Consider the following 16,881-nt stretch of genomic DNA (forward strand, 5'->3'; position numbering starts at 1 on the left):
TTTTTTTAAATCTTAGTATTGTATCTTTTAAATTGACAATTTTTTATTTACTTTTTATAATATATAATATAGTTAATATTATATGATATACTCCACAGTTCGTTATGTTTTTATTTTAATTTTGAATGTAGAATCATAATATTAAAATTGTATAAACATATATTAAAATATTGATATTCCAATGTATTAAACCTATACATTTATATGTAATATACATATATTTATGTGCTATTTGAGAGTAAATAAATTTGCATTTTAGTTAAATTTGTTTGTTTATCTACAATCGCACATATTTTCAAAACCAATGCTAATAAAGAAATATTTAAAAAAAAATTTTCTTTTATGGTTATAATATTTTAATTATAATATTACAATATTATTTGTTTAAAATGTTTGTCAAATATTTAAAAATAATATAACTGAATATTATGTGATCAACATTATGATAATATTGATATTATGTCGTTAGGATAACATGAAATTAGCAGCCAAATAATTTTGTAGTAATGTTACAGTAACGTCTACAAATATTATCATAACATTAATGAAATATTTTACTAAATGTTACTGTTTTGTTATTAACATTCTTATAACATTATAAGAATATTCTTTTGCTATCTGGGATCATGAGAGTAAAATAGTTGGTCTAGTCTACCTCACATGTAATTGTAATTTCTAATTAGGTTTATTTATGTTTAGAATGTTCCAAATTTAGTAATAATTTGTATTGATGGAAAATCCTTTAACATATTGCTTGTTATATAGTATAATCTGTACATTTATCCAGATATTCTAATATTTTTTTTTTTTTATAAATAAAAAAGATCATATGTTTATCAATATTGTTATATTTTATTATTCACTTCAATTATATTTGATTTTGAATTTCGAAATAAATACTTAACGTTTTAATGTTTTTTTCTTTATAGAGTTCAATAATCCTCAGTCAACTTCATTCAACTATTGAATTACATCTGTGGAATATAAAAAATATAATAGAAAATTAATAGTAAATACAATAATATAACTATCATATTATATAATATTATTTCTAATATATATTTCTAGTATGTAATTAAGAATTAATATTTGCAATGATTATTGAATTAATGACAAAACATAATCTTGAATAATTAAAATTAATAATTTGATATAATTTTTTAAGTATAAACTAAATAAAGGAATTTATTCATTAAATAAATTGAATACTTAGTGTTTGACTTCTTAAAAATGATTCTTTAAAATTCGTTCAATATTTTTAATATTACTCACTGCTTGCATGTATTGTAATTGAATTTGGATCCTGTTGTGCATTCCTTCTCTTCAATACACTGACATGAACAAATTTCAGAGTTCCACATTTTTGTATCTGATTCTTCGTCACATTTGTTTTGGTTTTCTAGATTATTACAAAGACATCGACATTCTCTGGCATCATAAACTTGTGAGTCTTAACAATCCTATACAAAAAGAGAGGATTAAATTAGTGTAAACCATCACTCTTGTACAATCACATTTACACTTCACATGCTGCTCTACACTGATAATTTTTTTTTCTTTAAAAGTTAATGTTTCATTATATTGAAGAATAGTAACCCATGGGTGATAAACCCAGAGTTCATATATTATTTCAAATAAAAATTAGAAAAAAATATAATATAAAGTTTAAACCTTTGGTTTATTTTAATTTACTTCGAATTTGAGTATTTCTACTTCGGTTGGCTGACAGGAAACTAAATTGTTACCACAACAACCACCACATCGTCTAACTCGTGTACAAGGTGGCGAATAATATAGATTTGGATTATCATCATCCCTTAAGCTAACCGTTTGGTTTTCAGTAGTATGCAGGTTTTGGAACAAGTATTTCATCTGAGGGTAAATAGGTACATAAGAAGTGATAAAAAAAAAGATATGGGGTCGTGTTCAATGATTCATTTTCTGCCATAGTTATTTTTATTTGTTTTATTTTTTGACTTATATCATTATAACCTGCATAAATCATTTAATGCTTATTATGGTGAAATTCATTTTGGCTAAAAATAAAAATGAAAAAAAAAATACTGAACCGTTTTCGGCCAATATGAATCTTTCTCTTATTGGTCAGTACATTATTTTTGTCACCAATTTAAAATATTGTTAAATTACCTATTTATTTATATTATAATCATATAATATTATTAATTTAAGAAATTATAAATACCTAGTTTGTAGTTATTATATTTATCGAAGGTCAACGTATTGTTGATTCTCCACAATATAATAAGTTGTTATTCTTAATATAGAGGAGATATTACTAGAATGAAATTCAAGTGTGGCGCGTGTTGCAATTATTAAAAAAATGAAATGCTTTTATAATTTTATTTTATTTTATTTTATTTTATTTTTTTTGTATAAATTGGTAATAAAATATAACTTAAATTAATAAAGGGTTTTTAGATAAATTGTAAATTTTAAATTAATAATAATATATGATTATTATATAAATCGGTAGTTTAACAGAAAAATAATACTTAGAATATTTTAAATTGGTGACCACAATAGTATTCTGACTGAAAACGAACATTCCAGACTTGCCGAAAAGTGATCTAGCCGAAATAGGAAATGTTCATTTTGACCAAAAAGTGTTCCGCTCAAAAAAAACCTTTGGTCAGAGATTATCAATGATGCACGAAAGAATTAAAAATCATTATAACTTATTATGGTTTATTTCATTAACACCACCTTTTTAAATAATATACAGGTAATATTATTTGTCTAGGCAGTATTGGCCCTATGGTGGATGGGTTTGATGAGCAATGGAGCCGCACCGGACCCCAAATATATTCAGCGAATTGCATTCTATAAATCACTAGTAACACTTAGGTTAGATTAAAATTCTGCACCGAACCCTAAAATCCATCGAGTCGGCACAGTGTCTAAGGAACATATTGTATCAAATTTCTTACTTTGTTCATTATTTGCTATTTCATATTTTAAAACGTCGGACACATTGACGTGTGGCATAAACTTCAAAAACAGTTCTGGAACACTTGTGACCTGATTTAATTTCATTATAATATCCAATGGAATCTAAAACAACGTAAAATAATTATTCATATGTTTGTAGTAGGTGAAAATAATAGTAAGTTTAAATTATAGATATAAATTATACGAAATTATTTTGAAGTTTCTGAGCGAAGAAAAAAAAGTTTGTTTTAATATAATTAAAAATATAAATAACTGTGTAATTATTTCAATAACTTATATAAAAAATGCATAGATCTTTTTAATTTAGTATGATTTCAATATATTGAAATTTAAACTTTATACAATAAAAAATAATCAACTTTTTTCAATTTATTTTGTACAATATTTAAATATCTAATGTTGAAAAATAAAGTTTATTCAAAGAGTTAGTTTGTATCAGTTTAAAATTTTAAACATTTAACATCTTACCTACTGTGTGTTCCATTTCATTTTTATATATAATAAAAAATAATTACCTCTCGGTTGTTTTCAATTTAACGAACTTTAGATTTTATATCACGCTCACAACAAGATCGTTTTAGTTCCTGTTTTAATATGATGGAAATTTTCGACTGAAAGAACATTTAATTCATTATTTCTGTTGAACATTGCGGTGATAGTGGTTACTAATAATAGCCAATAAAATATTAAAGTACTACACATGATGAATCGTGTTATTATAGTTATCACAGCGTCAATAATATTATACAGCACTTATTACAAAGTTATATTCATGACTGAAGGTAGAAATAATAAAACAATTGTTGTACCTATATTCGGATATTATCAGTGTATTCATAATAATGTTATATATGTTACAGTTAAAACCCGAAATCCGTCAAAACTAGTTTTAACTAGTTTTAACTAGTTTCCACAAATCCCTTTAGTCAATTCTGGTTTTAACTAGTTAAAACTAGAATTTACAAAGACCATCATCGTCAAAACTAGTTTAAACTTATTATTATTTAGTTACAATTAGTTGTGTCTAAAATATAGTAGTGAAAACTAGAATTATCTAGTGAAAATTCATATTGTTTTATTGATAGGTAAAACTAGTTTTAACTAGGGAAATGTAGAAATATAAGTACATATTAAATATAAACATTTATTGTATTATTTATTTTGACATGACAAACTATCGTGGCATTTAGAGTTACATAGAATTTTATTTTTTTTACATAAACAACGATTTGTTCTGCAGGATGTTTTACATGTGCATTTTACAAATCCTTTCCCTGACCCCGTTGATGCTTTTGTTGCAGCTGCACGGAGGGAAATATGATTTTTTGGAACTTGATTATATGTGATGAATTTTTCTTTACATGTTATAAATTCAGACCTGAAACAATTTTTACTGATTACTCATTATTATCTAATTTTATTTTATTTATTAAATAAAAAGTTGATAATGGACGCACCTACAATAAAGTTTTTCTAGAATTCCATCCTTACATCCGATTCTATATAGATCGTACTCTGTTTTTTCCAACACTATTCCGATAAGATTTGGATGATCGGTTTTGCCTTTGTCAACATCTGGAATGCGGATTACTACGTTGACACCAACTTCAACCACAGGAAATTTGTTTTCGGTTCGAGTCATCATTCGAGTTGCCTGTTTTTTCAAATTTGCATGAGCTTTTTTTCTAATTGCATCTATGGTATCTGAAACTTATCAAAGAAATATACCGTGTTTATGTATTTATTGGATTTGTTGGTTACAGTATGAACTATTAATAAGAATCTTTGTTTTAAGTTTTCAATCCTTAACTATAAAAGTTAAAATTTTTATAATTTTTGTACTAAAAAATAATTTGAAAGTTTTCGAAAAATATAGGCAGTATTTATATTATAAAATACGTAAATAAAACATTTATTTTAACAGCAATAAAAAAATTTACTGTGAAATAAACATGAATATTACCTAAACTTAATAACTATAATTTAAAAAATAAAAATAAAAATTTTTACCTGCAGCTTTTTGTCTAATCATATTTTCACTTGTAGTTTCAGTACTTATGAGACGTTTAAATTCATCCTCGACGTTTATAGTAGTAATCAATTCATTGGACAGGTTAGAGGTTACAAGTCCCACTCTTGGATCAACCCCAAACATTGCTTTATAAGGCGTCATATTTATCCCGGCGTGGTGTGCTCTATTTTTCATAAATTGGACGAACTTTAATCCGATAGACCAATTAGTTGATTTATTGTCTGTCATCCAGGAAGCGAGCATTCGCTTTATGTCTTGGTTAGCACGCTCTATGGAGCCTTGGCTTTGTGAATGCCTAGGCTTTCCGTGCACAATTTTTAACTCTGGCCATAGCGCTGTCAGCTCTAAAATCACATTGTTAACAAATTCTTTTCCATTATCTGAATGCAGAAGAACCGGAGCACCAAAGATTAAAAAAAATATCTAATACATGGCTTGCAACTTCTTCTGCACGCTTGGTTTGCAAGGGGCGGAGCAGAACGAATTTTGTCAGATGATCCTGATAGTTAAGTATAAACCTAAACTGTGCATCGGGTTGCGACTGCATATCTATTAAATCTATTTGACATCTACTATTAAATTCAGTGTGCAAAGTTGTTTTCGAAACGAGTCCTTTCTTTCCTAGCTTTTTCTTTTTTTGGCACGTTTCACAGAGGAACAAAAAAATATTTATCATGTCAGTAGTGATGTTGGCGTACTTTCTTGAAGTTTCAACCTTCAGATGATCTCTTCCTCCATGTCCTACAGCGACGTGTGACAATTCAATGACATTAAAAATGTCTTCCACCAGCAAATAAAATTTAACTGGATCTCCGAGGGGTTATCAGCTTTTTTGTACCGCCAAATTCTATAACATTAAACCGTTTCATCCATCTATACTGAATAGATGTTTTTTTAGTTGCTAATATCGCATCCTCGACCTCTTTTAGAAGTAAATTATATGCATCTTTTGTAATGATATTATAATGATTGTCCTTTCCTTTCGCCAATTCCATAAGCTTCTTTAAGAATCGTTCTTGGGTACTAATTTCTGTCTCAGTTTCTGACATGATACGAAAGTATACAGTGACCCGACGATGATGTTCAATACTGGTGAACGTCAGTGAGAGCGCAAAAAAGAACTTAGAATAAAAAACGAACAAATTCGCAACAAAAACACATAGGTACAACGACTACAACGAACACAATCGTACTGACGAAACACGGCATCACCGACAATATACGCTGACATCTATATCAATAACATATTATTGTAGGTATAATATGTCAAAGTTATCATATCTGCGTGATGGAAGACTAGTTAAAGTTATCTTAATTGATTTGATAATCGGCCGGTCGAATTATCGAGCAATATTTGTCGCGGTCGTTATTGCAACGACCGCAGGCAGCTTATTCTCGTCCGCGATAACGTGACCGGACAACACGTAACCTACGTTCGAATACATGCATTTTAGTTAAAACTAGTTTTTACTGACTCATTTACACCTGCGGTTAATTCTAATTTAAACTAGTTAAAACCAGAATTAACTAAAGGGATTTGTGGAAACTAGTTAAAACTAGTTTTGACGGATTTCGGGTTTTAACTGTAACATATATATTATATATTATATTATATTATGTATATTTTTTAATGCTTAATGTAGTTTAACTTTGGTATAAAATGATTAGTCATCAAATTTATAAAATTACTAATTTATATAATATCTATATAGGTACTTTATTATTTTATCGCATAGTATTATTATGATTTACACTATCTGAAGTGACTAAATAATATAAGTAGAATTATAAGTAATTATTTTTAAAAACAAATTGTATTGTTAATAAACTGAAAAATATCAAGATAATATATGTATAAATTGTAAATACTATTAGAATATTAGAATAGATACATTGAAAATTAAATATCAATCGTTTATATCGATATAACTCATTTTAAATATCTACAATTCACATCTATGTAAAAAATGAAATGTACATCTACTTAATTATACGATTAATCAGAAATTATTCATCATCAATGAATCTGATCACCTAAAAAATTGCTATTATTATACATACATTTTTTTAATGATTTTACAACATATCTACGAGTATTATAATTTTTCGTAAAATATTTGTATAAACTTTAATAATACTCAAAGTTTAGGTAGAGTTTCATATAAGTATATGCTAGAAATACATGAATATAATGGAGCTAAATAATTAAATATTTAAAATTAACTGAAAACAAAACAATTGCTAAGTTAGGACATTAAAATTATTTTCCCGAAATGTTTGATCCTTTATTAAAATATTCGGATGGTGCCATAACTGTCACTGTGATAAATGCTTTGAGTTGTATTATACATGTTGCGTGTTTTACGGCACTGGTATGTAAAATTTTCCAAATTCTGTAGTTTTGTAGTTCTTCTTGTAGTACGTTCGTCGTTACATTTATTACGATAATTTTCATTGTGACGATATTCATAACAATAGTACGTTTGCAGAAGTTGAAATTTCTATCAGATAATACATTATTTTAAAACTGTTAAAAATTTGAAAAATGTTTTCCCTTGGGATATTTTTTATAGCATTACAGTCAGTGCTTGATAATGATTTAAGATAATAGTAAGTAATATAATACATTAATTTAAATCTAAGACTACTATTTCCTTGTATGAACAAAAATAAAAATTATATACTTTCCCTCATAATTAAAAAAAAAAAAATCTTCTGAATTCATAAAATTATTGATTTTTAATATACATTTTTCATGATTTCGGGAGATTAACACTCAATCTGCCCATGTGGATCCGTCACTGGTCGAAACCATCTCGGGTGTCAAAATTTTGGAGACACCAAATTTTTAGGGTGGTCGAAAATTTGTTCACTGAAATATATTTGTATATATTATAAATTATTAAAACTTTTTAAATTGAAATTGGTTTACGATATTTTTATTATAATAACATAATCAAAGAACTACCAAAATAACAATAAAATGAAATAATTTCTATGATGAATAATGGGTATAATTTAATTAAATAAATATATTTACATTTACATACACACACACATATATATATATATATATAAGCAAGGCATGTGAAGCCTACGCTATGGATTTCAGACTTCTTTTTTAAATGCAGGACATTATAAACCATAAATATAATATATTTACTATGTTTATATAGGCGGCAACAACAGGAATTGGGGCTAAGGACCATAGGCGTTTTTAGGATTTATTATTGGGGGGGGGATATGAACATTTATTAAAATGTGAGCCTGGAAGCCAAGTCCTCCACACCCTTTTTTATATAAAAACAATATACATTAAATGAAAATTAAAAATATTATACTATTAATTAAAACATTAAATTTACAAAATAATATCGAGTTTTCTTGATTTTTGAGCCATCATATTAAGAACTTTGGGATTTTTTTATGGACGGCAAATAACATTAAGTCGTTAAGACAATTCTATGAATGACATCAAATTATGAAAAATATGAAGTTATAATATTAATATTTTAATTTTCGAAAAAAAAATATAGTATGCTTGAATTACTTAGTTTTATTTTGATCAAAAATAAAAATACTAGTCAGTCGTAACTTGTCTATACATAATACAAATCGCTACAAACAATTGATAAACACAAACATAATATCACTTGTATAATCTATGTTATCGTGAGACTAATTTGTTGTTTACATTTTACATCAATATAATATTAAATTACAGATATTAATCTGTAACCGTGATCTGTAATCTGTTTTTTGTATACCAATTGCATATTCGCATGGAAAATGACATGGAATCAAAAAAATATTTATTTACTGAATTTTCATCAAATTATATTAAATATCACTTATAATTTGGTTACATTGTTACACACTAAACCGGTGAGGGGAAAGGCCAGGGATAATTTCAAAAAAATTAAAATTAAAAATACATGTAAAATAATACATTTTATGATTTATTAGATTATATTAGTTTGATTTATCATATTGAGACATTTTTTTAACTATACCAAACAAATTATGCAATAAGTGATTTTAGACAATTATTATATTGTTAATAATACTTATTATTTTCAAAATTTTTATTTGTTTGTATTGATTTAATGAGTTTTATTTGGGTCACATAAAAACACTCGATTGGCTATAGGTTTAGTCTGACTGATATAATATCTATATTATATAACTATATTAAATTTAAATAATTACAATAAAAACAGATTTCTATTATAAACTAAGATATACATCAAGATCAGTTATATGAATTAATCGACGACTGACAAGTTGGTTAAAAGTGACACGAATTTGAAGCCTTAATCTAATTTTTTGTTTGGTATACTAGAATTTAAATGATCAAAAACTGTATCAAATAAATCAAATAGATAATGTTCAACTTCAAGTGTAAAATAAAAATGGTAATCGGTCCCGGTAGGAGCCGAAGATTTTTTAAAACCGGTAAACGATTATCGTTTAATTTTGATATTATGGTAACCGGTAACCATTTCTTTAAGGATATTTTAAAAACTATAATAACTATTAATTGTTTAAAAGCCGATGATAAGGTTTATTAGGAATCGATTACCAATTAAAACCGGTTTTTAAAAATCATATTTTTCAATTTTTTAATCAAATTTTTAAAACCGTTTATTTAGGCGATTCATGGGTTGATAATATAACTTATTATTACAAAATCAAAAACTTAATATGATTTAAATTGGTCGATTTCACTCAATTTCAATATTTATTTTTTCAAACTGCTTTAAAGTTTAAAACATATTATGATCAAGATAACGATAATCAAAAAACTAAATTACATAAAAAAATTTTATTATAATTTTGTTATTTATAATGGTAATAAACTGAAATTAAATACCAATAATAATTTTCTAAGATGACACTAAGATTGATACATTCCCACAGAACTTTTGGTTATATTGTATATAATACAGTACGTTAAAAAATGGATGAGCAGATATTAAAACGACAGTATTAAAATATCATAAATACTAAATGGTCTCTATTATTATAATACTCTATTACAGTGGTCGCCAACCTTTTGGACCTCAAGGACCACTAAATACATACTCTAAATTCTACGAACCACATTTAGCTTAAAATAGCTTTTTACAGAACTGTTGAATCATCGATTTGATCAGGTTCAATAATTTTTATGAGTAAATCGGTCTAGTCCTCAGATCAAATGCATTATTTTCAGTCCGGTCCGGTTTAAAAAATAAAATAAAATGAAAATCAGTCCGTCCCGGTCTCAGTCCGGTCCCAATCATGTTACTTAAAATCTAAATACTGTACCGGTCCAGTGTAATACTAAACGCATCATATGGTACGGTCTGGGCTAATACAGACCGAACCTTACTGACCGGTCCATAAACGGTCAAAAATGTTTTTAGATCGAACCGAAAGTCCAGCTCGCGGTCTACTTTATCGATAAAATATAAATAATGTTTAGATATATTGAATAGATTCAAATTTATTTCAGAATATAAATAAATAAAAAAGGTTTTTTTAATAACATATTTCTTCGTAGTAAAAAACAAAAACAAAAAAAAGTTGTAGGAAGAAAATATTAGACTATTCTGTGTAATACAAAAAAATTTGCATCACGGATAATTCTATTAATTCCGATGAATCTCTATGGAACTTGGCATTTACGTAGACCAAAATGCAAAAGCAGGATGCTTTGTTAAGTTGGCAATCTTTTTCGTCATCGTTAAATAAAATGAAGAATTGCTCGTGCTCAACAACATCCAAAGTCGTTAGTACAATATCGTGGTCCGTATAGTCCTTGTAGTCGTCCTTGCAGTCCTCAGTGTCTCCGTTAACCACGTTTAATATTAAACGTTTTACCAGGGGATATTGATCGGTACATGACGGCAAACGACTACGCTTACGGGTAGATAAACGAGTGGAACATACGTCATTGTAAATCCTCAGCGAGTTTGTTGTATTCGGTTTCCGAAATGCTCGTCCAACTCCTCGACCCTCACAAGACTCGTCGACGGTCAAATATTTGATCGGACAGTACGGAGAGCATGACTGCGATCGACAACGACTACGATTCAATGCACGATCGATAGGATTTGCGGAGCTTTTACAAATCGATGATCGCCTACGTTCGACGGCCGGATTTTCCGTTCTTGGGTATTTAAAAGGACGGTCCGATGAACGCGACTGAGATCGACCACGCTTCTGGGCGGATGTACGGGTCGATATTACTTCAAAAATATTCCTGGTAGAAACCGGAAAGTCCCGGTTATTGACTACTCCGTCCTCGTTGTGATGTTCGCATATTCTATATTAAGTGACAGGGCTTTCGATCTTCCCCTTCTTAGTCAGCAGATTATCAAGTGCTTCGCCATGGTGGATAAAAGTTCCACAAGGTATGAAGTTTCGAAGCTGGACGCCTGTGCAATTTTCCCTTCATATAAAGCGGTTCTAAGGGTATTTCTTAAGAACTGCAGTGTTTATTCCGTCGGGTCGTTGGAGTTCGTTTTAGATGTTGAGGGAAACGTTTGATGCTTCCTTTTCTTCCCGGAGATGTCATTAAACATCGAGCTGCATTGGGATGCCGGGCTTGTTGTTGATGAGATATTGCTCGATTGGCTGGTCGAACTACCGGTTTTCTCTATTAGTTATACAGTTAGAAGAATGCTATTTTTTGTTTTCTTTATTGTATCCATAAAGTTCCCATGAGAGTCAAGGGAAGAGGGGGTCTGTCGCGTCAGAGCCCCGATTGGCGCGGTAAGGCGTTCGCTACGTCGGGACCGTACGACAGACGACTTCCGGGACCAATTAATTAAAACCAGCCCCGGCCACTCTCTGCCAAGTAAGCCCCATTTACGGTCATGAGAGGTTGAGTGGGGGCCAATTTGCTGTTTGTAAGCGGGGATGCCTAGTTCTGCCGGCTCCAACCAACCAAGGTAAGAACTGTGACTGCGGTGGTTTACAGTATCCTTCTAGGCCCGTTTGTGAAGTGCTCACAAGTGGTGCCTGCTTTGCCGACCCCGACTAGTTAAAGTAAGGGCCGGGTCGAAATAGCACCGGGTGGTGGGGGGGTGGCCCCGGTGAAGCTTGTCCGCGACCGCTTATTCGCCCAATTCCGAAGGATTGGCTTATTTCGCGGCTACCCTGCATATCTGCAGGACGTTCCCCTATCCGCAACCTGGGGAAGCACTCGATAGCAGTTCACGCCACGGGCATTAAAATAGTCACCGGCATCACTTCCGCGGATACGGTGAACGAGATTCGAAGATAAAGTGGCCTCATTCCCGAAACCATCGGCTCCAGAGTGACGGGCATGAGGAAGACCATATTGAATCCATGGCATTAGAGAGGGACGACGATCACGGATGACCAGAGCGGATGGTCATTGATACCGAGTCGGGAAGATTTTATATCAGTAATGAGATTCTAGGCCGGCGGGCGTTCGTCGGGCCGGGAAGAATGGTGCACAGAAAGTGATAACCTACAACTATTGTGTCGATAAATTGTCGGAATCGTTATATTATAACTTATTGAATTAAAACAATAAATAATGGTGCCAATGGAGAAGTACTGGGACAATCGGTTCCCCTGTTGGCGTCGGTTCGAACATACAAAAAAAAAAAAAAAAAAGGTACATACTTATATTGTAAGATATTGGATATCAATCCCACAACACTGATATCGGTTTGGAACTAAGATGAAGTTGAATACAAATAATCACAACAATGATAATATATACTAAATTTGTAGGAGCAGATGAAAATTATATAAATAATAAATATAAAAAATATAGACGAAAGAAAATATATAACGAAAACAGAATTAAAAATTATAAAAATAAATAATAAATGAACAATTAACATGAAATAATAATGTGTGTTGTAATGAATTTATAATAATTGGTTCTTAAAAAGAAATATCAAATACAACAAAAAATATCCTGCAAATAGGAAATAAATTCCAAAAAACTTAAAAAAATTAATAAATGTAAATACAAAAACATTCCAAATGGAATAAAACAAGGATTAAAAAATTATCGAGAAAAAACAAAATTCAAACGAAAAATATAACAATTATTAAAATCACTCACATTCGGAAAGCATCGTCGACAATGAAAAAATTATAAAAATAATCAATCGATGTTTGTCGTTTGAAGTATGAATCATGACTGTTAGTTATTTCCATTTTATAATCTTTATTCAAAATTAAAATCGTCTTATCTTGCATAGTAACACTAATTGTTTATCACACGAAATTGTTTCTAATTGTTATATCAACACTTTCTATATAGCCAGCATATAATATTAATATTTCTCATACTTTTAAAACATTGATAATATTTAAATTCTCAACGGCTTAGTATCAATAATGAAATACATAAAAAATCCATACATTTGCTTGTGTGTTTCTAGTAATTTTTTTAATCTTCAATACAAAAAGATTATATGATCTCTACAAATGCCACTAAAGAATAATATCAAAATATGATTATTTAGTGTAATAACTATTGCGTACGATATGTGGTAGTATACATCCGAAGAGCAAATCAACAATATCATTTAAAATCAACCGATTTTACGAAAATTTATAATATATAATTTATTTTTATTTTTAATATTCTCCTTTAAATTGTTTACCATAATCCAAAAGTATTTTTTGCTCTTATCATATTAACCAATTATAGGTTAAAACATATTAGATCATTAGATTTTTGAATATTTGATTTAAAATAGAGAATGCAAATTCAGAATAGTCAAACTTGTGTTATGATGAAAATAAAAAATAACAAATTAAAAACTTTCCGTAAAATGTTTATAAATACAAAACTAAAATAAAATTGTGTATAAGGATGAAATTTATAAAAAAAAAAATAAAAATATTTATATGAAATAATAACAATATGTGGTACAATGGATTACTAAAATCAATTGAAAATTGCAAATATGTAAATTTAACACAATGAGTGAATTAAGCATGATAATATAAGTGTACAATTTATAAATATAGTGTATAAAATATGAACAAGGTGTTATTCATGATATATCTTAAAATAGATTTTTAATATTGTCATTGGTTAATTCATATTTAGTCTATTAAAACGATGATATTACTATTTATGAATATTATGTGCTGCATGTGTTATAAATGGGTATTAACTCGTAATCACAGTATATAAATAGTTTTCAAATATACTATTTATTTTTAACAAAACAAACATTTAAAACGTTTTATTTAACGTTTTCGCTCGTAATATGTAATGATTATATTTACATTATCTATACTATATTTTTATTTAAAATTGTTATTGTCTTAAATTTATGATTTATTATCAAGATTTTAGATCTGTTCCAACCTGTATTTACTTTTGTTTTAATTTTTGATTATAAAATAATGTATCTATGTGTTTGTTAATTTGTAAAAGGGTAAAACCATAGCCATTTTAAAATTTATTATCAATAATTTTAGATGGATATGTAAGTTTTTAAGTTGTTTTGTTTAAAATAAAAATATTTGACTAGATTCTAAATCAACTATGGTACCTATATTCTCATTGATTAAATATAAAATAAATCAATAATGTTCTTTAGTGTGCTTGAGTTACTTCTGAAAAATTATTATTTGAAAAAAACAATTATTTTACTTAAAATTAACATTTTAAACTTAACTTTATTCAGCAATCATCATAGTAGTGCCATGAGAAAACATAATATTCGAAAATAAAATAACATTATATGATTAACCATTCAGATTTAGCATTGATTAAATATACATGTATATTTAATCAATGGATAACAATATTCAATTTAATTTATATTCTTAGAGTTCTTCTTATCGCGGTTTATTTTTATTGTATCGGTTTGTGCATTGTGTACAATTTAGTATTTACCAACGCTATCTATTGTCACATAATTCGTACTAATTTACGTGTTTCCATATTGCGTATAGCTATGGGCTATCTATGTATATTTAATTTATGGTTATACTGTAAAATATAATAAGTAGTGTTTATTCAATATTGTATTTTAGTGACCAATACCATTAAGCGTCCATCCAGACTTTTGGCGACTTCAATTAAAGAGGACGCATAACCTTACCTTAATAAAAAAGGAGGACTCCATTCCCTTCCGTCTTCACCAACTTTAACCACTGTCAAAAAGGTTATAAAAACTATATTGTATTTCAAGCCTAAATCCAGTGCTAGATCATATTCTTTGTCAGTTTGAGGTGAGAGTACAATATAGTTAGGTAAAGGTTACCTCACGCTCGAAACATCCAGTGCTAAATCTTATTCCTTGTCAGTTGTTTCGAGTGTAAAATAACTTTAGAGCTATTAAAGAAAAGTAAGACTTTTAATAAACCTGTTTTCGACTATTTTATTAAGCAGTGCTAGATTGTATTAATTGTTACTTAATGAGGTAGTCGTCCGGGCAAAATTATAAGGTTTTTCTTTACGTGCTTGTTTGACGGTTAGTGTCCAACAACCAACAAATACTTATTTTTGTGTTGTCAAGCCTTTGCGTGGCGTATACGATGAAGTAAATAAATCACAAACAGAAAACAAATTCAAAAAATATCATAAAAACTAATAAAAGTTTTTACAAAAACGTTCAATAAGAATAATCATAATGTATTTTGTTTAACATTAGTACTTGGTACTATGATACTATAGAAATAGTAATCTACTAATAGATAAGTACCTCTATCCCGCTAATAGTATGCCATATATTTTGGTAGTGTTGTTACTTATTAATGACATATGTATGAATTATATATAAATAACTTTATTATACCCTTTACTCAGTACCTACGTTCCACAAATTACATAATATTCGTGGTTATTCCTACGTCGTAATTTGAATTTATCATTTTTATTCTAAATAACAATTATTTGTCGTGCAAAAAAAAAATCCATAAAATGTTCAAGTGCGGCTAGATGTAAAAATCCTTAAGCCGGACTCGGCCCGAAAAGTTCTACCAAAAAAGCCCAGCCCGGCCTGAAATTTTTTACGAAAACGAAAGTCCGATCTAGCCCTCAATATTTTTTTTAAGGCACGGCCGGTTCAGTCTCAGTATGGGCTGGGCTTCTTGAGGACCAGGTTGGGCTGGCCTTTGCAGGTCTTTAGCAGGTATCTACTCACGGTTATCGTAATCGTAATCGCTCGGTGTCAATTATCTGTGTTCTAAAAATATCGGGTGTCAATTGTCCGAATACCATAATTCACATGTATAGGTAAAAAAAATAAATAAATATAAAGGTCTAGGCCTTTAACAATGAAGAAGTATTTCAAGGGAAGTATACAAACAGAAATATTTTTTATTATTTTAGCTTGTAAATAATTTAATGAATTCAAAATACCAATGGAAATTAATGTACTTAATCGAATAAGGAAAGCTAGCAGTTATAATCATAAATTTTCAATTAAATTTAAGCTAGGGATAATCTATAAAAATGTGTGCTAGTAATTGTAATAGTTCACATCTTTGAACATATGTAACATTGTATATTATATAACATAATACATAAAAAACAAAACAAAACATAAAAAAAAAAAAAGTTAAATACAAAACAAAACTGCTATTTCTCGAACAAAAACATTTAAGGTAGTAAGTAATAATAGCAACAAAAAATAAATTTAAAACAGTCAAAGTAGGGAGACATTACACAGGAACTTTTCCCTTATTTTTCTTAGTACATAATTATTAGTTGAACTTTAATTTATCATCAATTGTACAAAAATTACTTGACAATTCATGGATATTTATTTTTCTAAGGGATATGACTGTAATCAAGAATTGTATACAAATAAAAAATATTTGCGATTTTCAACATATTTTAAATATAGTCCAAGTGAATACAAAATTAATATACATATTTT

At 28.5% G+C, this 16,881-nt stretch overlaps 2 protein-coding genes across 2 annotated transcripts; both read right to left on the bottom strand.

Moving 5' to 3' along the window:
- Positions 1–903: 903 nt before the first annotated feature.
- LOC112683857 (platelet-derived growth factor subunit A-like) lies at positions 904–1,904 on the bottom strand. Its single transcript, XM_025555037.1, is given in 4 exon segments — positions 904–974; positions 1,273–1,460; positions 1,501–1,597; positions 1,694–1,904. Coding segments are annotated over 4 exon segments (486 nt in total). The 5' UTR covers positions 1,873–1,904; the 3' UTR covers positions 904–952.
- A 2,218-nt stretch (positions 1,905–4,122) lies between these two features.
- On the bottom strand, positions 4,123–6,051 carry LOC112683798 (KRAB-A domain-containing protein 2-like). The gene is made up of 5 exons (XM_025554954.1): positions 5,841–6,051; positions 5,484–5,743; positions 4,981–5,425; positions 4,428–4,680; positions 4,123–4,348 (listed from the first exon to the last, which is right to left on the bottom strand). The coding sequence occupies exons 1-5, from the start codon at positions 6,049–6,051 to the stop codon at positions 4,123–4,125; spliced, it is 1,395 nt and encodes a 464-aa protein (XP_025410739.1).
- Between the last annotated feature and the right edge of the window lie 10,830 nt (positions 6,052–16,881).

Source organism: Sipha flava, unplaced genomic scaffold, assembly GCF_003268045.1.
Source record: "Sipha flava isolate LNK unplaced genomic scaffold, YSA_version1 236_pilon_pilon, whole genome shotgun sequence".
In the NCBI taxonomy this organism is placed as follows: domain Eukaryota; kingdom Metazoa; phylum Arthropoda; class Insecta; order Hemiptera; family Aphididae; genus Sipha; species Sipha flava.

Coding starts and splice junctions, on each gene's coding strand:
- LOC112683798 (XM_025554954.1), bottom strand. CDS start 6,051: ATGTCAGAAACTGAGACAGAAATTAGTACCCAAGAACGATTCTTAAAG. Junction 5,744..5,840: donor TAATGTTATAGAATTTGGCG/GTACAAAAAAGC, acceptor ACGTCGCTGTAG/GACATGGAGGAAGAGATCAT. Junction 4,349..4,427: donor CTAGAAAAACTTTATTGTAG/GTGCGTCCATTA, acceptor AAATTGTTTCAG/GTCTGAATTTATAACATGTA.